Here is a 25,090-nt window from a genome sequence, read left to right on the forward strand (position 1 = left end):
TTGTTAAGCAATTGTAAATGATAAGCAAAATCAGAAAGCAGATTATTTACATGCTGAATCTTCATGAAATATTACGACTATAATCTTATATAATATAATATAAAATCAAATGGCTATAATTACTCATTTTATCCTTAACTGGAAAAAAACAAACATGTAATACAAGTGCTGGTATACAATCCATATTTGAATTACAGTAAATTAATATTGTAAATTAATAATATCATGGTCAGTTTACTTGTGAAAGTAAATATGCCACATACCTTAAAAATCTAGGCATCAAAAAAGCAAATAAACATTTCCCTAAATTTTGCACTAGAAAAACAACAAAAACAAAAGCCAAATCAGTAGCTATTAATTCATAGTGTAAAATGTGCAACACTGATGAAAGGAGACTAAGTGTTGTTATAATGATATTTAAATCTATAATTAAGTGATAAATAATGACAATACAGGTAGGCTATATTGCAAAATATTTTTTTCAATGTTCAATGCTGAAGATAACAAAAATAATTCTCAAGCTTCTACTGTTGCCATGGTTACCACAGATTTTCTGTTTATCTCCAGGTGAAAATATGAGCTTTGTTTAACTTTGTTGAACGGAATATCCTCATAAAATAATATGTATTTTTAGGACCTCAATTTGTTTTCACTTCCTTTTTTATAGTCAAAGCCTAATCCAAACTCTCCTATAATTCGCATCCTGTAAATATTGCATTAAGCCGTAAACCCAGCTGGAAATGCAGATGCAGAAGAGCGATTGTAAATTCATACAGCTTCACCGATGAGAAAGTGAAGTGCTGGAATCACTGGAAAGCCGTCAGCGACTGCTGAAAAGCCTCTAGTCATGTGCATATGTATGTGACGTCATTTTGTTGAATAAAATGCGAATACGCGCTATGAGCGACGCTCGATACAATTTCACGAGGGTAATGTAAGAACAGCGGTGATAGATTAAACATAGAGTCATAAACAAAAGGGACTGTTAGGTACACTTGCAGCAGCAGCAGCAGCAGCAGCAGACTGCCTCAGTAGAACGGTTGAGAGTTGAGGCTCCGAGCATTTTGAAGTCGGACAGGTATCGATATCAAAGAACGTGACTGATAAACCGAGCGCGCGTAAAGAACTTGGGCGAATCTCACCCGTACAGCATTTGCCATGGAAACCACCGGCAACATTTCGGACTTTCTCTATGCGCTTTCTAACCCAGTGATGTCGAATAGCAGCGTATTCTGCCGAAACTTCAGCAACAGCTCCAGTCTCGTGAACATGAACAGCTCCAGATGTGACAGGACGGCTGAGCTGGACAAAAGCGCAACTCCTCTTATAGTTGCGATCATCATCACTACGTTATACTCTATAGTGTGTGTGTTGGGACTAGTGGGCAACGTCCTCGTCATGTATGTTATTATAAGGTAAGATATGACATGTAGGTAAATTGCTTTACCTGTTGCCGATGCATAAAAACATCTGGCTTCACCTGAATAGCACATTTAAGGGATAAATAGTTGCTTTAAAAACTAGACTTCTTGTTAATTTCAAAGAGAACCTGTTGAAAGAGATTGTGATAGTGTTTCCCGGCCATTAACGGTTCATTTGCATTACATTACATTACAGAAACATAACTGCCTGTTGTGTTGATATCAGTCATTCAGTCACAAAAACGCCCTCTCAATAATACAGTTAAATAATCTCTTGCCGTACTTCATGTTTTATATAAAATATGCGTGGTTCTCATTTGTAAAATATGAATGCTTCTCGGCTCAGCACTAGCATAGGCTATTTCATATCCACTGCACTGATGAAACAGATCATTGAGTGCGTACGCGTTTCTGTCAGCGTATACGAGATAACAACACATTACGTGTCATTCACATTGAGTTGGCACTTAATATTGTGAAGTACTCATACTTTTCTATCACGTGCATTAAGTAACGTTCATTATTTTATGGAAGAGCAAGCAAATGGAACAAAACTGGGCGGATGCTTCACATGAATAATCCATTAAAATGCAGCAGAAAGTGAATGGCTTTTATAGATAGATAGATAGATAGATATACACATGCCCATGCTGTTTCCCGATACATGCACCTACAATTCACAGCTGTAAACGGCTAAGATGATTCAGAACCGGTTTCTGTGACTTGCCTCATCTAACCATACATGGCAAACACATCTGACCTGATCCTATAAACCTAGGATCACAGTATTGGGCATAAGGGAAGGATGCAATCAATACAGTAATTAAACAGATAGTGAATGAATTTCAATGAGAAGGGTGAGGACTTGTTTGTCTTTGAGAATTGTGATTAAATAGGTGGCACTGTATTTCAGATCATGCACACATTAACTACTTAATTCAGAGATGCTGTGTATAAGACGTTGAATACAACTCTTATATCCTTCGTAAACAGAATAATATTTGGTCAACAGATATATGAGGCATATGGAGCGTAAAGACATACAGGAATCGGTCGATTTGTTTTTAATTGCTAAAGCATTGACCCCTGTGTAAGGTCACCTGATTTTCTTTGCTTTGTGGAGCCTCAGTGCTTTCCGAGAGTTTATGAGCAACCAGTCAGTTTTAGAGGCAGCTGCCTACAGTGGGAAGCAAAAGAAAGATATAGCTCAGTAGGTGCAATCTACTTCTGTGAGTAATGAGCCGATTACAGTCAGGGATTGGTTTATTGACCCCATCATGTGGTAATAAAATCAGCCTTGGGAGAAATAAAAAATATTGAGTAATGACATTGTAAGTCGATTTAAAGGTGCATAGCAGGTTTCCTCTCACACAGTTATCTAAAGACCTTAGGAACGGGTCAATTCTCTTTTCTTTAATAGGATAGTTCACCCAAAAATGAAGAAATGTACTAATCCTCATGTTGTTCTAAACCTGTTTGACTTTCTTTCTTCTGTGGAACACAATATAAAATATTTTGAAGAACTGTTTCTGACCATTCACTGAAAAGTCAGTTGAGTCCTAAACAACACTGGACCCAACTATTGTATAGGGGGAAAAAACACTTTAAAAAAAAACCCAAATATATATATATAGTAGCCTATATATTTTGTGTTCCACAAAGAAAAGTCATACACATTTGTAATGACATGTGGTTGAGCAAGTGATGACAGAATTTTTATGTTTTGGGCTGAACTATCCCTTTAAGTTGGCATGAAACAGAAGACACTCCAAACTCTTCACATATTTATGCTTTGTCAGGACCCTTTGGCGTCACTTTTTTTTGGCTTCATTTTCGACATCCATGGCTTTCAGTTGTTTGCCTTATGTGTCAAATCAAGATGCATTTGTTTCTTTGCATTTGTATTGTAACAGAGGAAATAATTTTATAAATATGTTTATAACTGTTCTAACTCGACTCCTACCCTAAACCTACCTTCTTCTCAACGATATAAAACACGTAACAGGCAAATATAAGTAGGCTACAGGTATTTATTGCAAAAACTGATTAAAAAAAACAGTATAAAATATTACAAACAACTCATATTGCATTCCAAGATATCTTTATATGAAAAACAGAGTAGAACTTATGCTGCCTTCACATAATTAAAAATTGGACATGAACGCTCTCTCAAGTCATATTTACCACTGGGAAGCTCGAGGGATAATTTTGATATCCAAGTTCCTTAGTTGGGCGTGCCTTAAATTTTAAACATGGCAGAGAGGAGAATGAATGCTGCTGTGACTGCTATTCTTTATTCGTTTTTTCCACCACAGCTACATCGTATGCAAAGTAGTGCATATTTATATGAATAATTGTTCAAAGCCTATTGTTTTATCCACAGCGATAACAGCCTGTATTTGACTCAAATTCCAGAACAATATAGATGGTGTCACGTACTGCTCCGAGACACGAAGGTAGAGGATCCAAATGCAGCTTTTAATAAGGAAGGTCGTACAGGCGGGGTCAAACAGGGCAGACAGAGCAATGTAGATCAAACAGCAAGGGTAATCCAGATAACAGGCAGAATTCGGGGAAGGCCGCAATAATCAAAAGTCCAAGAACAGTCCAAGTCAGGCCAGGCAGATAACAATCATACAAATGAGGAAACAGTCCAAGATCAAAAACCAGATAAACAAAACACAGGATAAACGCTCAGAAATGCAGTGTGACACAAACAAGACTTCGCGGTGAGTGAATGAATGAACATGGGATAAATAGACTGAGACTAACAGGATGAGATACAGGTGAATGCAATCAGTGAATGAGGTACAGGTGAATGTGATCAGTGATGAGTCCGGGCAGTGAGTTATGGGAAATGTAGTTTGTGAGTGAAGATCGTCTTATGTGGAGTGCCCTCTGGTGGCTCTCAAGGGCACTCTAGCTGGTGACCGTTACATAGCCCCCCCTTTAAGGAGCGGATTCCAGACGCTCCCAAAACTGTCCAGGAGGGTGGTGGAGCGGAGGCGGACCCGGGGGCGGGATGGAGGGCCAGGCCCGTAGAGCGGAAGAGGACCTGGAGACGCAGGCTGTGCAGACGACCGGGGCGGAGCAGGCTGTGCAGGCGACCGGGGCGGAGACGACCCTTCAGGCGGCCGGGGCGGAGACGACCCTTCAGGCGGCCATGGCACAGGAATCGGCTCAGGAACAGACACCGGCTCAGGAACAGGAACAGACACCGTGTCGGCGACCATCTCTGCTGAGGACTCAGGCGACGTGGCGGCGGTCATTTCGTCTGGAGACACTGGCTCGGCGGCGGCCATCTTGTACGGAGACACTGGCTCGGCGGCGGCCATCTTGTACGGAGACACTGGCTCGGCGGCGGCCATCTTGTCCGAAGACACAGGCGCAGAAAGAGGAACAGATTCAGGCTCAGTATCAGGATCAGGCTCAGGAACAGATTCAGTCTCGGCGGGACGAGACTCTTGACGGGCGGACGTGACATGAGGCTCAGTCTCTGGATCGGCAGAAGTGACGTGAAGCTCAGTCTCTGGATCGGCAGAAGTGACGTGAAGCTCAGTCTCTGGATCGGCGCGCTCTGAGCTTGACGGGACCAGCGGCGGCAAGGGCTTTGAGCTGGGCAGGACCAGCGGCGAAGAAGGCAGAGCGCTGGGCAGGACCAGCGGTGAAGAGGACTCTAAGCTGGTTAGGACCAGCGGCGAAGAAGGCTGAGCGCTGGGCAGGACCAGCGGTGAAGAGGACTCTGAGCTGGGTAGGACCAGCGGCGAAGACTCTGAGCTGGACGGAACCATCGGTGAAGGCTCAGTGCTGGACGGGACCAGCGGTGAAGACTTTGGCTGGCGGGCATGATGCTTGCTGTCACAGACGCAGCGGGCATGACGCATACTGCTTTGATCTCAGCAGATTTGGCGTGAAGTGCGGGCTCGGCTGGACTGGCGTAAAGTGCAGGCTCGACTGGACTGGCGTGAAGTGCAAGCTCTGCTGGACTGGCGTGAAGTGCAAGCTCGGCTGGACTGGCGTGAAGATCGGGTGTTGACCTTGCGTACCACGGGAGAAAGCTCTCCAGACACCTGGAGAGTGCCTCTCTCCAATCCAGACCGGAGAGATCGGGGAGCTCCCTCGGGTCGACCTCCTTAGCCCCCAGCCGGTAACACATCTTAATTGCCTCGTCACCCAGAGAGCAAGAGGCAGCGAGAGGAACAAACCCCCAGGTGTACTGGAACAGATCGAGGCTATCCAGGGCCAAGGCCGCGATCTGTCCAGCGAACTCCCGGCTCATGCTGTGAAGATCAGGCGAGATCCGTACTTCTGGATTCATGATGGCGATCGCTGCTGGATTTTAGTATGGCGAAGTCTTCTGTCACGTACTGCTCCGAGACACGAAGGTAGAGGATCCAAATGCAGCTTTTAATAAGGAAGGTCGTACAGACGGGGTCAAACAGGGCAGACAGAGCAATGTAGATCAAACAGCAAAGGTAATCCAGATAACAGGCAGAATTCGGGGAAGGCAGCAATAATGAACAGTCCAAGTCAGGCCAGGCAGATAACAATCATACAAATGAGGAAACAGTCCAAGATCAAAAACCAGATAAACAAAACACAGGATAAACGCTCAGAAATGCAGTGTGACACAAACAAGACTTCACAGTGAGTGAATGAATGAACATGGGATAAATAGACTGAGACTAACAGGATGAGATACAGGTGAATGCAATCAGTGAATGAGGTACAGGTGAATGTGATCAGTGATGATGAGTCCGGGCAGTGAGTTATGGGAAATGTAGTTTGTGAGTGAAGATCGTCTTATGTGGAGTGCCCTCTGGTGGCTCTCAAGGGAACTCCAGCTGGTGACCGTTACAGATAGCGTGGTCTGTGAATGTTTATATGCTAGTCAATGAATGGAACGCTAAATATGATTTTGGCTTTAAAGTCGTCTTGAAATCAAAATTGACACTATTTACTTTGATAGTGCACATTATTAGTCTTGTGGTGAACAATTAACCCGAGCAAGTGAATACACAGAAAAAATGGTTTGACGTGGTAAACTTTAATCAGAATCAATGGAATGGCGTTCCCTCTCTCTTATGACATCAGTTTGACGGCTTGGGTTGAATATCCTTAGCCACTCCCCTCCAAACGTCAGTTTGCTACGAGCAAGAGATGGAGAGGAGGAAATACGTCAAAACACTGAAGTAAAGTCAGTAAAGTCAAAACTTCCAGTTCACACGGACTTTAAAAAGAGTTTCCCAATAAATAAGCAAGAATAAACCTGGAGTCCTCCATGATTCCTGTTCTTTTCGACAACAAAGCACTTGAATGCTATGAGCTCGTAATCACAACTTCAGAAGTGGGAATTAGGACATTTCCAATAGGATGTGATTCATGTGAAGGCAGCATTAAGGTTTTAGTCGCTGAAAATGATCCCGCTCCGTGAACGCATGCACTCAGTCATATCTCATTCAAAATATACACCCAAACATTAGCGTGGCGCAATCAGTGACGAGACACACAATGGCATTTCACAATCAAAGCTGACAATTTTTGGATGGGTGTGCATTGGAGCTTGACGGCGGATGGAGACGCTGATAGTTTTCCTCACACAAATCAATAATTTGGCCTCAGAACATGATGTATGATGCCAAAAGTTTCTCATTGAAAGCAATGAAATACTGATTATGCTAAAGAGGTACCCTGAAAGTTAAAAAGTGACGCTGGGGGGTCCTGACAAAGCATCAATATGTGACGAGTTGGAAGTGAGAATGTATTGATATCTGAGTGATCCGGCTTCTTGTACAAGATACTTAATTGGGACGGGACTTGATTTTGTCCATCAAGAATTGATTGGATCATTGGATGGTTGTGGTTTACTATTGCTGTGATCTCATGTGATTGACAGGTTGTCCTGCCCTCACAACAGTAAACACATCTTCAGAGAAGAAATGTTGTTGCAAGAGGAAGAGGAAGTCATTTAGATTACAGATTACAAGGACATATGAAATGAATAAATAAATAAATTGATGTGCACAGATAAATCATTTATAATAAATACTGCAATATTCTAAAAATAAAAAAACGATCAAGAATAGTTGTCAATTTTGATTTCTTTAAAGTCGGCATGAAACCAAAGTTCTGATAGTCTTTTCTTCCTTTTTGTGATGTATATCCGAGTGAAACGACTTCTTGAACAAGAAAAACTGTAGGGCAGTACTTGATTTTGTCCATTGTGAATTGGATGGTTGTGGTTTTCTATTGCCGTGATCTCATGTGATTGACAGGTTGTCCTGCCCTCACAACAGTAAACACATCTTCAGAGAAGAAATGTTGTTGCAAGAGGAAGAGGAAGTCATTTAGATTACAGATTACAAGGACATATGAAATGAATAAATAAATAAATTGATGTGCACAGATAAATCATTTATAATAAATACGGCAATATTCTAAAAATAAAAAAACGATCAAGAATAGTTGTCAATTTTGATTTCTTTAAAGTCGGCATGAAACCAAAGTTCTGATAGTCTTTTCTTCCTTTTTGTGATGTATATCCGAGTGAAACGACTTCTTGAACAAGAAAAACTGTAGGGCAGTACTTGATTTTGTCCATTGTGAATTGGATGGTTGTGGTTTTCTATTGCCGTGATCTCATGTGAGTGACAGGTTGTCCCGCCCTCATGCCGAAAAGCACGTCAGGGAATTTTGATTTCATGGTGACATTAAGGTTCCAAACTGAGGTTTTGTCCATGGAATGAAAAGTGGTGCTTGTAGTTGTAAACAAAACGAAATACAAAAAAATATGAGGCAGTATAAATATCCCACTCCCCTCACCACTGCTCAGATGTTTCACCTTTAGTAAAAATTGCACTTGTCACTTCCATTTGCACTTAGTGTTAAGATGCTACTTCTTGCTATTTATACTTGGTGCAAACATCTACCACTATCAATGTAAATAGAATCGAACTTTTTTAATACTAAGTGTACATATTCACTAGTAAATATGTACACTCTAGTTTGTTTATAAGGTTGCTAGTATTGCGGAATTCAAATATCTCTATTTCAGATCACTGTCTAAAACACACCGGAACGGACTACTTACAAAAAGATCAAAAGTCAAGATCAAAGGCACTTCTTGCAAGTCCTGCCTCTGCAAATTTGGTGTCACACTTGTACCAAAACCAACCCCCTTACACTACAGCACTCATTTATGTTTTTTCCCCTCTTATTTATAATTGCCACATAGAATTCCCTTGATACAAAGCATAGATGTTCATTAGAAAAACTTTGTCTTTTAAATTGTTTTTCTTGTGGTGTCAAAATGATAAATAAAAACAGGTATGTAATCCTGGTTGTAAAATGTGTTCTAAAACAGTCTGCTTAACATTTTAACTTGCGTCTCCATTTTATGACAATGTGAAAATTTAACCTTAGAAGTAAATGGCCAGAAGCCTTTTTAATGCCTTGCATTTTGTTTTAACCTGTTGAGCATCCAGTGTTCAGGCATTCTTGCAAATGATAAACAGTCACAGCTGAGGGTAAATGCTGTGAGTTCAAATAACATAAGCTTCTTGTTGTGATGGAGAAGCTTATGCAATTGTTTACAACAATTCGGCTCTGGGAATAACCGCATCCTTTACATGTGTCCTGCAGCTAGAAACAAATGAGAAATAAATGGAAAACATTCATCAATTATATATCTGTAGGCAAAAGGATACCTGAATTAGAGTAAACATTTGTACATATCAATTCATTTAGGATTAGTTTCTCATACACATCTTGAGGAAAGGTTAAAAGCTGTTCTTGTTTTTACTACTGTTCCACAGGAAAGTACACAAGAGATGAGGCAAAAAAAAATCAATACTGACCACAGTTTCTCTCATTTGTTTTATTTATCAAAAGCTTGCTGATATCCCTCCCTTATCTCTGCATATTTTCCCCTTGATTTGTGCCAAATGAACCTCAAACATTTAATTATTATGATAATCACAAGTAAAAATCACATTGTATTCGGCATTACAGAGACAATCAAAAGAGGGAATATTTAGTTTATACTGAGCTCTAACTTGACTGATTAATATCTTCAGGTTTCAGACAGCTTTACTCAATCCAGCCCTGGCTTTTTGCACCCTTTTCACTTTATAACATTTTGAACCCGGCTTCAGATGTTCAGGTAAATATACCCATGATGTATACTGAGCTAACAAAAGGTACAGTAGCCTAGCCACAAATGTTTATTGATCCTTGTGCAATCCTAATGGTTCTTATGATCCATTATATAATTTGTGTAAAAAGAGCTCCTGTCTGGAAGGAAATTGTTTCGAGAGGTTGTTTCACCCCCAGTAATGTTTTTGTCACACAAAACAAAAAAATATATATTTGTATTTTTCTTTTCTTTTTCCCCCTCTGGTCTTGTTTGTATCTTAGGGCGTTTTTCCACTGGGTTCGTTTGCTGCGGTCCGAACCCGAGTGCGCTAGTTCCCGGCGCCCCCCGCAGCGTTGGTCTGGTTTCACACTCAATTAGTTGTATCGAACCCAGGTGCGTTTGCAGTGATCTTACGTCATCGCAAACGCACACGGAAAACGCATGGAGAATACAACTCAACTGAGCATAGCTGTAATTTGTCTGTTTTTTTGGTGCTATTATGCACAACATAGTGAGAGACAACTACGTTTATGTTCATTACATGGTGTAATTCAGCACATATCCAGGGGACGCCGTGTTTCTGCTGCTCGCAGAAGATTTTTCACTGATGCGACAGTGATACGCATGCGCGGGATACTATACTTCCTGAACAAGCACGCACCCGAGTCCGTGTTGCTTGCACATTAACGCGAACCGCGCCACGGTTCGGGAGCAACCGAGCTCAGACCACCTCCTCCAGGTAGTCTCGGGTTCGGTACTCTAGTGCGCACCCGGGTCCGATGACAGCGTTCACATTAGCGATTTTTCATGCGAACCGTGCCCCGGTCCGCACTAAACTGCCAGTGTGAAAGCGCCCTCAGATAGAATAAATAGGTGCTTCTATCACCCACACCTGAAAACCATCACCCTCATTATCACACCCTATATCTTCAGTCACTTTCCTCTCCATCTTTTAGAGTCCACTTTTAGACACGCACTTGCAAACTTCCCTAAGCACTTCCCATTGGAGGAATCCCTGCCGCCATTTTGAAGTGCGTTCCATTTTGTGAAGTGGACGAGGGAAGTTTATATGGACAGACCCTCGATCCCTCGATTTTGACCGAGGGAGCGAGTCTACTTCATATGTACACTTAAGGCAGCTCCATATACCACAATGCAACACGATTGTGACGTCAATGCATATTGCGTTTAATTTACCCCACCACAAACAACTCTATGATACTAATTATTTAAAATAAAAAATTAAACAACTCAAACACACCTATATACTTATAGAATGCTGCATTAAACAATTTTGTAAGAAAAAAAAAAAAAAAAAAATCAACCCCATAGTGGATTCTAAGTGATCAAGGGCTTAGCCAGTTCGAATTCAGCCTATTGCAAAGGTTCCGCCAGTAGTGGGCACTTATGCAACGTAAGCAATGACGTACATCCGAGTGAACGAGACGGTGGGAATTTAGCGAGTAAAGGGCATGACAATTTTGGACTTGAACGCAGCCCTGGTCTCGTCTATGCTTAACGACATACAGACTCCTCACCTTTCCTCACCATCTACACAGAAACTCCACATCAATCTACAGCTAGCTAAGTCACCATCTACAATCTTCAGTCACCATCCACTCACCATCGCCTGGTCTCTTCCTGCTATTTGTCTCCTCTGCTTTTCAATAAACCAGTTTTACATTCCCAATAGTCTGTTCCCTGCTGTGTGTGTGACACAGAGGTAGTTGAAAAGAGTTCGACCAGATTGCTTTAGGCCCCGTTTACACCTGTTATTAAGATGCGTTTTGGTCGATCGGATCACAAGTAGATCAGGGAGATCATACCTGTTTACACCTTCTTTTGTCTTTTGCACTTTCAACCACTTCTGTCCTGATTTCTTCGAGGGGAGGGACGAAATAAGCTCACACAATTTACATATGAACACGACTGAAGAAAACAAGTGGAAATCATTCGAAGAGCAGTTGCTTTCGTTTCTGCTCTGATAGCCACAATACCACGCCGAGTGCGTGTTAGAAATCAGGAATGGTGAAAGAACATTGTGCTTGGTACGTTTTTCATCTTCAAACCAAACTTAGGTATCTGGTTTGTATCCCTAACCACATGGATGTCTACACTATGAAAGCAAATCGGGTCAAATGCTTTTTCTACTCTGGATGTGGTTGAAAGTGGACAAGCTCGAAACGTTTTAGAACCTGTTTATATTTAGCATTGTCCACTTGATCCGATCGACCAAATTCTCAATAGCCTAAACCAATTGGTCGAATAAATCACTCTTTCTGTAAAACATTACACAAGTTCAGGTATTTAAAACTGTTTGCAAATCTCATGCACTCTTTTTTCAAAACTCTAAACACATTTTCACTCACTAAAACACATTTCGCACTGTGATACACTTAAGTTTAAAACGCTAAACACAGGCAGGCAAAGGTTAAACACAACTACAACACAGTTGTCATCGTTTACACACAACGACTCAAAATTGTTCACACTTATTTCTAATTATGTGGTCAAACCAACTGTACATAATACAAGTCAGTTCAGAGTCCCAAAATTGACTCAAAATGTTCCACTGAATGTTGATACCAACAATGGATGGAAACAATATAAGAGAGAGAGGAGGAAAAGTATGTGCGTAAGAGGTGGTGAAGGAGGAGGAGGGCGAGAAAGAGCAAGGTGTGGAGAATGTTGTCGAGGCTGGATCTGGCTTTAGGATTTTTCACTTTGCCTGCAGAGACGACATTGTCTGCAATGTGGACAAAGTCCTCAGGCCGGACCCGACATGAAGACGTGATACCGAAGCAGAATCAATCTCTCTCACTGATCTTGATTCTGCAGTTGCACAACTCTTCTGAGTGACTGTAACATGCTTTTCATTTAGAGTATTTTACTGTAAACTTTTTGGCTTTTGCAGATGGGTCACTGTATTTTCAGAGTATGCAAGTGCAAGTAAGACATTCAATACTATATGAAGTTTTATGTAACAAAGTTCGGGAGGAGCACGTTCAGGTAATCAACCAATCAGCACAAGAGGAAGCCGGTATAAATAAAGCCTTTCCTCACCTCTGTCTCATGTCAAGTTTCACAGCATCCCTCCACCACCCCATCACCTCACTCTCGGCTGGTTTCTATCCCAGTAAAAAGGGGGAGTACTATGGGTTCGGGCCAAATTCGAGCTCGGAGCCCTTCCCCGGACTGCATGCCAAATACGCTTAAAATACTACATCTGATTTCATGTACGTGTGAACTCGTGAAACAATATTTAGTACAATATTTAACAATGTTTAAGCTTTTGAGAAAGTGAGTGATGGTTTCAAGAAATGTGTTTTAGCAATTCAGAAAAACTGTAATATCAGGTGTAAACAGGGCCTTAATACCTGGTTAGTAATGTAGACGCTCATATGGTTGAATGTGTTCGAACAGCCACAAAAGACCACCTACTCTCCGCCTCTACTGACTTAAATGCGTAAACATTATGGGAAGAGCGCTAGCCAGAGGGGATTTAACTTCGTCGTCTGAAGACCCAAGTTTGGTTTGAAGATGAAAAACGTATTATTATTGTGCAACCATAAAAGAACATTCCCAGAACATTGTAGGGTGATTATTTTTAAATAACCTTAAAACAACTTATACAGAACATTCTATAATGGTTATTATTCTGAAACTATAAAATAACTTGCAGGGTGGTTATTTTTGCCCATAGTTCCTTATAATCTTTAAGCTAATAAGGTTAAGCGTATTTGGCTTGCTGTCCGCAGTGGAGGGGCTAGAGTAAGTAGCTTCAACTCGAGCTGAGATATACCCCCCAGTGGGACTACTAATGCTTGGATGAGTATGGTAGAAAGATGCCTAAATGATGTTGGTGGAGGTGGAGGGATGCCAAAGCAGCTGATGCCAGAGCAAGATGAGCGGCTGCGTGTATGCTCTGGCGGTTAATTGAAAGATTAGATGGGTTCACTCCTCCTGAAATTACGTTGTGAACTTCACTTCGTTTTACCTGACTTATATTCGTTTGTCAGTCTCTTTATTAAATCCATATGTATAATTAATAGCCTATAGATGTGAGAGTAAATATGATTTCAGATAGATTTGAAGAGAACATGATTTTTTGTTTACGGACCAAAAGAAGAATATCCCGCTAAACTGCACAATTAGGGAAACGTTATAATAACGTTAGAGCAACGTTGAGAAATGTTAAAGTAATGCTAGAATAACGTTATACAAACCAAAAACTAACGTTCTATTTCTGTTAAGAGAGCTTTCCTGGCTAACCAAAAACAAACCTTAAAAAATAACGTTCTGGGAACCAAAAATTGTTAGCTGCTAAACTTCTGTATCTCCCTCGTCTACTTCTGATTCGGTTGACCAAACCATCTTAATATAAGTATACAGAGTATATAAGTTGCCTATATTCTAAGTATATAATATATGTAAACAGAAGATATTGATGAATGAGATTCCTACAAATGGATATGCAATAAAGTCAGCCGCAAGAATAACTGTGTCCACGCCTTTTCATCGCTGATTTTCCCCTGCGTGTCTTAAGTAAATCCTGGCAATAGTTTGTAACGCTAAAAGAGGATTTGTGCTACATGCCGTAAAATGTTAATAAATCTGGCACTATGTCTTATGTTTGGCTATTAGTTTTCACTATTACTGTCAATAATCTACAAAGTGCAGTCAGTGTGCGCAAAACACAGAGACTCAATGTGGAACGGATGTTCACAGGAGGATATAGAGCTCTGTTGACCAATCATGCGTGACGTTGGAATGGAACTGTTTTGCTGCTGTGTGAATGGACTAAATGAGAATATTTGTAGGGATGCGACAGACCAAACTCCTCTGCACTGCAGACTCATTGAAAGAACATTATTCAGTGTCAGATAAAACCGCAGTGCTTGCCTTGGCTGATGGTGAAATATTGTTTTATTATTTTGACTTCTAATTCGATGTCTTTGGCATTGTCATGTTTTATCAGGGTTATTTTTTGTCTTTTAATACTCACATCACTGGTTTTGCCACCTAAAGAGCAAGTGCAGGTGGACAGTAGCATGAAAATTGTTGTTCAAAGCCTAAGCAGATTCCTGGAGACATTTCAGCATCTCATAGCCATAGATTGACTTGAAAAGTGCTATTTTTCAATACCCTTATTCTTTTTAATGAACCTGACAGATAACAAGACTGCACTTGACATCCACCTAATTGGCATAGAAACATAAGGACAAGCTGACTGGTTGTTGTTGGGACTCCAGCCCCTGACCTGGACCGCAGCCTTGCAACCGAGCCTTAGGTAGACTGTGTCTGACATTCTAAATGTAAACGTCACCTTTAATAAGTTTTAAATCAGCATAGGCAATTCATGCATGACTCACTCAGATTAGTTTGGTTACATTATCATATTTTCCTCAGCCATTCTGGAGGCTTTGAAATCAGAAGCGCATCATGAAAAAAGAGAAAAGAAGCTTTTGAGTGATTCATCTGTTTCTATCCCATTTTCTTCTTTTCTTGCTTTTAAAGATGAAAAAGTTTGCTGGTGCTCATTTTAAAAGCTTGTCATTTGGATTGACAGCTGTGCATTGGGTATTTAAATTATGCTTTTTTTTTCAGCCTACATTCTATCAAATCAAGTAACCAATGAAAACCAACACGTAATTTCAAAGCTTTGAATATTTTGAGTCATCATCCTTTTTTTGTGACGCAAAATTACCTAGTTATGGCAATTATATGTTAATTATTTTAATGCAGCATCTAATTCACATACACCATAAAGTTAATTTGTTCCAAGTATTTTCTTTTTGTAATTTAACATAGCATTATGTCCATAACTATGAGCAGATTGCACATAGGTGGTATAGGAAATCTGCACATGTTCTGGTGTTCCTGGAACATGCGTTGGGTGTTCCCTAGCAACAAGTAGTCCTTGATTTTTTCACAACAAAACCTGATTTGCCTGCATGGTTACACTCTTCCTTCAAGTTCATTGTCTTCAACAAAAGTCTTTTACAAATGCATTGCCTTTGAAATGGCGGTTAATGTTAATCTATTATGGATTGTCATCATTCAAATTTAACAGTATTGTTTATTTAAAGACATGACCCTCAGTTTTAAACGGTATCCTTTAAAAATTAAGCTTTTAATTTGTAATTTATGAAAATAATAATAATAATACTCATATTTTACAGTTAAAATGTAAGAGATGCAAAAATTAAATTAAACAAATAAATGTTTGAATGTTAATTTAAATAAATAAACTTCTGTTAGTAAGATTTAATGTTTTTAAAACAAGTCTCTTATGCTCACCAAGGCTGCATTTATTTGATCAAAAATACAGTAATATTGTGAAATATTATTACAATTTAAAGTACATAATTTTGATTTTAATATATTTCTAAATGTAAATTATTCCTGTGATGGCAAAGCTGAATTTTCAGCATCATTACTCCAGTCTTCAGTGTCATATGATCCTTCAGAAATCATTCTAATATGCTGATTTGCTGCTCAAGAAACATTTCTTATTATTATCAGTGTTGAAAACAGCTGTGCAGCTTAATATTTTAATATGTTAAAGGAAACCGTGATACAATTTTTTCAGGATTCTTTGATGAATAGAAAGTTCAAAAGAACAGCCTAATGTGAGTGAAATTGCGCTATTATGGTCTCTCTTCATACAATTTTGAGAGTAATAGCCTATTCTTTATTTAACATAAATACATGACTCTGATTTTTAAACAGTATTCTTTAAAAGATTTTGCTTTAAAAGTAAAAGTAATTTATATAAATAACATTGAGAAGAAAATTGATTGTCTTGTCACAAATATTCTCACCATCAATGCCTGAAGGTGCACAAGCAGGGTATTTAAAAGCCCTATTTTCACAAGATGTTTTCCCTATTTTCACCTGTCATGTTTCATCATTGAGCACTAGTTTTTTTTCTGCCAGTTTCTGCACTAGTTTTTCTCTGCCTCTGGCAGAGAAAAAATAATTATTCTCAGAAATTTTAAATCAGTTCGGCTTCACTCAAGCAAATTGACATGAATAAAGACGGCCTTGTAAACGACAGACATTACATTCCTGTTTTAACTTTTGAATAATTGTTACTTTTGACAGCTCTCTGTAGAACACGTTAACTAGAAGACATGTGTCTGTCTTCATCTCGGAGTTAGCAGGTCAATGTCCTTTCTGAACTAATGGACTCTGCTCTGAGCTGTTGGTTGACAGTCCTAATTCTTTCCATAAGCAATACTGCACACCTTCCTCTAGGTTAATCAGAGGTATTGGTTGCCAGGCATGTTGTCCGGAATGCATTTATTCTCTTGGTAAACTTCCCTTGGTTGATTTACAAAGCTTCAGGGAGGACATAGATGTACTGTAATCTTGTTGTAAAAAACTGCTCACCAGCATCCAAAACACAACATATACTGTATGCTGCTAACCGTCAGTGTTGATTCAGCAAGGAAGATAAATACATTTTTAATGTGCTTGCCTTCTTCCAGTAAGTGATGTTCACAACACCAAAGAGCAGCTCCTCCACTCAGTGAAAAGACTCAAAGGTCTGGCATTTCACCTCTGAAGTCTTTAATGTGGAGTACAGAGGAGGAGTGCGTCCCTGAGATGCAGCCCTCATAATTAGTCAGCGCCCTGTGGGAAAAATAAACGGTGTGACCATTTGTCTGGTGCAAAGAGCCCTTGGATGACAAACTAATCATTAGTAATGGCTGCTGGCCTAAACCCTTACATGAGACTTCTAGTTAGTGATGAATGAATCCGTCCACCTCACTGTGGGGAAGGGTGTTGTGTCTAGGCATTTTCACAAATGCTTTACAGCTGTTGAAACATTCTGAAAAATAGAATTGTTTTCAATGCTTTTTAAAATTTCATTTTCATTTGATCTGTTACAGAGAATATCATGATCAGTGTTGGGTGTAATGCATAAGTACTTAGGCTAATTACTGTAATTAATCAAATAAAAGAATCCCGTTAAAGGGATTACTCTTAATTTTTCTGTAATTTAATTACATTTACATCTGATATAATTGCATTACTGTACACTCCAAAAAGTGCTGGGTTGTTTCAACCCATGTTTGGGTCAAATATGGACAAACCCAAATGTTGATTTAAATTTTTTAATTTATTTTTTGGTCACACTTTAGATTAGGGTTCAGTTCTCACTATTAAATAGTTGCTTATTAGGATATTACTAGGATATTGGCTGGTATTGTTCAGCCGGTTCAAGGTTGATATGGGATTTAGAAACAGAGTAATTAGTACAGTAATCTAATTACACTGTTGAAGTAACTTTTTTAGAGTAACTTACCCAACACTGGTCATGATGGCCTTTTTACAATTCAGTTTAACAATTAAAATAAGATCAAAGTTGCAAAGAATAATTTAGAAAAATAAATGTGAAAATTCATTTAAATAAATACACTTTCGTTCAAAAGTTTGGGGTCTGTAAGATATTTATTGCTTTTGAAAGAAGTCTCTAATTCCCACCAAGGCTGCATTTATCTGATCTGAATACAGTTAAAACAGTAATATTATTACAGTTTAAAATAAATGACTTCTAATTTATAATATTTTAAAATATAATTTATTCCTGTGATGGCAAAGCTGTTTTTTTCAGCAGCCATTAATACCATCCAGTCTTCAGTGTCACATGATCCTTCAGAAATCACCAGTCTAAATATGCTGATTTGTTGCTCAAGAAACATTTCTTATTATCACTGTTGAAAACAGTTGTGCAGATTTTTTTGATTTTTTTTGGAAACCATGATACAGGTTTTTTTTATTATTTTTTTATTTATAGTATGACAATAGCCTGTCCTTATTCATGTTTGAGACCTTTTGTGTTTTCTTCAGTTTGGCCTGTGACAGCCAGCTAAGCGGAACTGCAGTTGCTGTGTTTTTTGCAGATGTCGTTTTGTCCACACACTGGCTATATTTCTAGAGCTGACTGTATATATTTGGATGGACTAGACTGTGTCCTGACTTGTGTATATTTCTGTGAAAGTCAAACATTGGATCTCTGACAAACCATAATCGTTTTTACAGGGATGGTAGTTTACATAGTGTAAATGCTCTTAATTTATCATCTCCGCTGCTATTGCAATAAATCAGAAATTGTGTATCTTCATAGTCCAGATTGCCGCATGACTCATCTTGCTTATTATCTTGCCCAGAAGGACGGTAAGGAACATAGAGTCTTTAAAGTATGTTTTTCTGTCATCTGGACTGGATGTAGAGTTTACTACAAAAGAATACCAGCTGTATAAGCGTCTCTAAATAAAAGTCCCCAGCATTCCCAGGAAATTATGCTTAAATCCAGTTAAAGGAATGAACCAGATAGATATGCAATTTCTTGATAAAGTAAGGATTTGATTTGATATACAGTCTCAGAACGCCCCATTACGGAAGGAACAGAGGCCTAAAGACAGAAAAGAGGTGCTAAATATCAATATATTTCATGGAAATGAGCCAAGTATCCATTGATTATGCATTATTTACAAAAAGCTTATGTATTTAGATTGATGCAGGCAACCACTTTGCACTCAGTTTTTATGATTCTAGACTAAATTATTGTTTAAATCAATATCTTATTTTTTCAGTGATTGAAAGATCCCCCTGTTGCTCAATTATTCATGAGGTTCTTTATCAGACAATAGCATGAAAATTACCTTCCATTTTCTACACCAAAGGTATTTGGAAGGGACGTAAAGAGAGTTTTTTTTTCTTTTTTCTTAAAGTATATTAAAATAGAAAACCGGTAGTTTAAATTGTAATAATTTTTAAGTACTGTAGTACTGTAATAGTAGTATTATACTATTGCTGCACAATTATATATAAAAAATAAATAAATAAATAAAGTCACCATTTCGTGTGTTGTTGTCAGCCTACACTTCACATAATAGGCCTGGGTTTAATTTAACAAACTATGATAGTTTCATCAAATGGTAAAGGTGTATCAATATAAATACAAGTGACTTGAATACTATACCATTAATGCTACCTTTTGTGCTGGTTTTGTGCAGTGCTTTGTAGTCAATTAACATCTATTAGTTGAACGACGCAGATTCAGGTCGCTTGACTCGCTTCATAAATGTAAATTCGTCTGTCCATGTACTTTTCAAACGATTTATTTATAAATGACCGGAAAATTACCGCTCCATTTCACATTGTCCAATGAAATTTGAACTTCTTGTGCCAGATGACGATTGGTCGGTGTATTATACATGACAAACAGGCTTCAATGAATTATGTAATATTTTAAAATATGTGATATGTGGATTTTTAATTGAATCGACACACAACCTTTTATTATTGAAAATTAATTTATTATTGAATTGTTTGGGGGTTTTTTTTCCTGGCGTCGAGCATAGACTCGAGCCATACTCACTGAAAGAACCATATTTGGCTCGAGAGCATCGGTTCCCGAGCAGACTGTGGGATACCTTCGTTTACACTAGTGCATTTTCATTTTTAAACGCATAACTTTTGCTACGGTTATGCCTGCCGTCCACACACTACTCTGGAGTTTTAGACCCTCGAAAACGGAGGCTGACCCCGTCAGTGACAGTCATGGTCAGTCAAGACCGAAGCAGCAAGACACCCAATCCATAGCAACGCGTTATAGCAACGACACCTCAGACTGACAGAAACGTAAAAATAAACGTGAATTTAGGCTACTTTAGTTTTGTAAACCTTGTCATGTTAATTATAATCAAATGCATTTTGTTTTATTGACCACAATATTATCATTGATATTTGTTTGAGAAGGGCACTTTTGATTAATTTAGAAAAAGGGCAGGGGCTGGAGCACCCAAAGATGGAAATATCCATTAATCCATCTCTTTTGAAATTACAAATATTCTGAAAGTTCCTAAACTTCTGAAGTTCCTTAAAAATTATTTGAAAGTTCTTAAACTTCAAATCATCCCTTTTTGTAATTGTACTTTTCCATTTGTCTGCCCTCGTATATGTTTTACAAGTGGACTTTGGATTACTTATCCTGTTAAAATTGAACCTGTGTATTTCTGAATAGACAAGTATATGATGTAATATATAAGTCTCAAGTCTTATTTATTTATATAGCCCTTTATGCTACAATGTAGGCCAAAGGACTGAACATCCAAGACTGAACATAAAACAACATCGCCGTTAATCTCTACACCTCAGCACATATTCCTATTTTTAAATTGGATTTTTAAAAAAGTGCTGAAAAGCTGGTAAAATATGTCTGAAACATGCAGTGGTATTGTGGAGAGTGCATTTGCATAATGGTGTAGATAATGGTGGTTATCTGGCCTCTTAAATTAACATTTCAATGAAGCTCATAGTTGCATTACAAGATGCACATGGTACCGTACTTAATGGCTTGAAGCACATTGTGTATTGTAACTGAAATCATAATATAATACAATATGAGGAAAGGGGTGTTTTTTTTTCCATTTCTATAGTACCTTCACATACCCATTACTCGCCCTGTTCAAACTGGTTTTCCAATCTATTTTTATCTTTTGCAGATACACCAAAATGAAAACTGCGACCAACATCTACATCTTTAATCTTGCTTTAGCAGATGCCTTGGCAACAAGCACTCTGCCCTTTCAGAGTGTGAACTACCTGATGGGTACATGGCCTTTTGGAGACTTGCTGTGCAAGATTGTGATGTCCATTGATTACTACAATATGTTCACCAGTATCTTTACCCTCACCACTATGAGTGTCGACCGCTACATCGCTGTTTGCCACCCGGTTAAAGCCCTGGACTTCCGAACCCCCAGAAACGCCAAGATTGTCAACGTGTGTAACTGGATCCTTTCATCTGCCATCGGTCTCCCTGTCATGGTCATGGCCTCCACCACTACCGAGTACCACGGCAGTTGTATGTTTACCACCACATTCTCCTACAGTCAATGTAAAATGAGAAGAAATATCTTATTTTGTTTTCCACAGAAGCAAGAAAGTCACACAGGTTTAGCAAGACATATGGGTGAATTGATAATAGAATTAATTTCATTTTGTGGTGAACTAAGCCATTATTTGTTTTTATTCCTCTTCTAGGCCAATTACAATGAAAAACATGTAATCATTTTTATGTTTTGAAATGAACCATTGCCTTTTGACTAGCTTCCACAAAGCGAAAGATGATGTTGTGCCAAAATACAAAATTCCAAAAATCTTATTAGATGCACAGACTTTCCTACAACAAAAACCTATGACAATAATTTAAACCTAGTCAACACTGGCGGCAGTTGGGTAAATGTTTGGTTATGAACATTTCTAAATCAACAAAGAACCATTACCAATTGGTCATGAAAATGTCATTAGACAGTTTAGTTTTTAGTATAAAATTAATAATGGTATTCTATAAAACAATAATAATCATATTTAGAAAAAAAAAGTAAAAAATAAACATACAGTGCCAGTTTTTATATTCTGTCCGCAAGACCTGTTGCGCACCACAAGGAGCGAACGACTGCATTCTCTTGATGCATTAAGACAGTTTTCTCAATACTGGAAACGTTCAGTTTTGTTACTGTGTTGACACAAATTTTGCAGACACGAGAGAAGTGAGGCAGAACATTTTAGATTAATGTCACTCCTAGACATTTGTTGAGAAAATCATAAGATGGTTTAATAACCTGTGTCTCTGAGGCTCCCTAAACAATGCCTTGAGGAAATAATGACTAGTGGTTTAACTGTCATCTTTGCAAATTAATTGATTTTCACATGTCTCACTGTGTTATTGTACTGAGGTATATTATTATTTTCACAGCGTTTACAGTCACTGACTGCAATTTGCTCTTTCCCCACCCTCCCTGGTACTGGGAGAACCTCCTGAAGATCTGCGTCTTCATCTTTGCCTTCATCATGCCTGTCCTCATCATCACCGTCTGTTACGGCTTGATGATCCTCCGCCTGAAGAGCGTGCGCATGTTGTCTGGCTCTAAGGAGAAGGACCGCAACCTACGGCGCATCACCCGTATGGTCCTGGTGGTGGTGGCGGTTTTCATCGTCTGCTGGACGCCGATCCACATCTTTGTGATCATCAAGGCCCTGGTGACCATTCCCAGCTCACTCCTGCAGACCGTCACCTGGCATTTCTGCATCGCTCTCGGCTACACCAACAGCTGCCTCAATCCGGTGCTCTACGCCTTCCTGGATGAGAACTTCAAGCGTTGTTTCAGGGAGTTCTGTATTCCCAGTCCCTCCGTGCTGGACCTGCAGAACTCCACGCGCACCAGGAACCCCCAGCGTGAGGGCCAGTCCAGTGGCAACACGGTTGACAGGACAAATCAGCAGGTATGACTAGTCCTGGAGATGTCATCACTGGAGTCCCACTGCCAACCCAGTGTTGACATGAGCTCGGAGGTCACGCAGGTCACCACAGGTGTCTAACACCCTCATCTATAGGAGTTGCCGTAGGTTGAACCTCTTTATGCATCTTGCTAGGCCTCCCCTAAAGAGCTGTTTTACAATTTTGGTATGGAGAAAGACTGTTAAAGTAGAAATCAGTGTGAAATATGATATAAATACTATATTATTGACCCCAAATTACCCCGATAAGCTGAGCTTATTTCACTATCTGTGATGTTCACAGCCATGCATCTGATGTATCTGTTAGATTGGTCCAGTATTCAAGAAGTGTGTGTATATATATATATATGTATATATATATATGTATATATATATATATTCTCTGATAGTTGCCTCTTAAGTCCCCTTTAACATTTAAATGTTAATAATTATTGTATAAGTGATAACATTGTTTTATTTGTAGAAAGAAGAAAAAAGTATGTATTCACTTGTGCTCACAGAAAATGTAAATTATGTAAGATAAAATTATGTTTTCTCAAAATGTTCAGCATTCAGTGTCTTTCCCTTGAATCATATTGCAATTTTAACCTGCTTTCATGGACAACAAAGCAATTTGGTAAAGCTGTCTGATTCAATTATATTCCTTTGGAGTGATTGAAATGAATCATCAAATGACTGCTGGAAGTGACGCGCACACTGCTTTTCTGATTTACCATGGACTTCATAGAAAAGCCGAACACAATAAGAAACGCCTCTTGCAACAATGCATAATTTTCATGCTTTGGTGGTGACAAATGTATTGTGCTTGTACGCTGATGCAAATCTCTTGTACTAATGTAAATGTCCAATGTAATTGTCTGATTGTCACTCACACTAAGACCTTCTGTCTGAAAATATTTGATGCTGTAAAATAGAAGATCTGTGTGCTGGTGTTTCTGTACGTTTTTATATATGCAGCATTCTAAATAAATAATTCACAACAGAATATGTCTAAAAATTCTAAAAGTACAGTCACGTTTACCATTGTTTGGTAAATTTATGTGGGCGAAATCCAGTCATTTCAATAAGAATCCACACGATCTGGAATCTGACATTGACCAACAAAAAGCTACTTGGTTTGAAAGTGACTTCTGTGTGAGCTGTGCTTCATACATCATTACACTATTGAAAATAGACCTTTGTTGCCTGCAAAACTCTGTCAAAATTACTGAGCCTTATATCATAACCTCACATTTTTGAGTTACTGAACTTTTCAGTTACAGTATTACTTGTTTTTTTTTTCTTTCGAATTAAAATCTCTTTGGATGGACAGCTGAAGTGCTCACTTAACAGAACTCTTTTTAGTACAAGAAGAAGAGAACTCTTTGAAAACACAAAATATAAGACTGCTGCAGCTGTTTTCAGTTATTACCAGAATCTCTTATCTAGTTTGAGACTCATGCCAGCTGTAAGGGGCCAATAATTTGGTTCTGTAATACTGTGAAATCAAATAATCATGGTCTTTGAGCTGCCATTTCAGTCATTTTGTAGCAGAGTTTACCCCCACATGCAGTCTTGCTGCAACACCCTGGGGAAATTAAGGAACAGAGAGCTAGTATGTTCAGGACGGCTCAGCATACAGTAACCTAAGGCGAGAGAAACAGCAGAGCAGCGGGCGGGAGGGGGGCGGCAGTCATTCAGGTCATCATTGTAGTTTGCATTTAACTGTGACCTTAGGGTGCAGTATTTTTACAGCAATGGAAGATTGTTTCTTTTCCTCTCATGTATGATCATGTATGAAACCTAATTAAAAAGATGAAGTCCATACCATGAAACCAAGGATGAACATTTGGGTTGATTACTCCATGTATCTTTACTTAAAGCTACAATATGTAAGATTTTTGTAATAAAATATCCAAAAGTCACTTGCACCGTGTGATATATTTCCTGCAGTTGTGTACTTACAATATCCCAAAGGTCCCAAAGATTTTTAATTTCAGAGAAATTCCAATTTTAAATAATGGCTGGTCCCTGTTCACATGACGTAATATCCGCATTATCCCTGGTTTCCGCTGGTATACTGCCATAGTTACCGTGGCGACAGACGTGGACAACTGCGTTACGTCTTGCGGCACGCTCACGCTGTTGTTGTTTCGTTCAAACATTATGGACCATGACAAGCAGACTTTGGGACAAAAGGAGAGCTAAAACGAGGATCAATATCAGCATGGCGTTTTCG

General features: G+C 38.9%; 1 protein-coding gene across 1 annotated transcript; it reads left to right on the forward strand.

The window, feature by feature from the left end:
- The first annotated feature begins 847 nt into the window (after positions 1 to 847).
- Positions 848 to 24,727, forward strand: oprm1 (opioid receptor, mu 1). Its single transcript, XM_082154072.1, has 3 exons — positions 848 to 1,415; positions 21,075 to 21,436; positions 22,331 to 24,727. Exons 1-3 carry the CDS (start codon positions 1,159 to 1,161, stop codon positions 22,861 to 22,863), a joined length of 1,152 nt encoding a protein of 383 aa, XP_082010198.1. The 5' UTR covers positions 848 to 1,158; the 3' UTR covers positions 22,864 to 24,727.
- The last annotated feature ends 363 nt before the right edge of the window (positions 24,728 to 25,090 follow it).

This window comes from Leuciscus leuciscus, assembly GCF_965113295.1.
Source record: "Leuciscus leuciscus genome assembly, chromosome: 22".
NCBI lineage: Eukaryota > Metazoa > Chordata > Actinopteri > Cypriniformes > Leuciscidae > Leuciscus > Leuciscus leuciscus.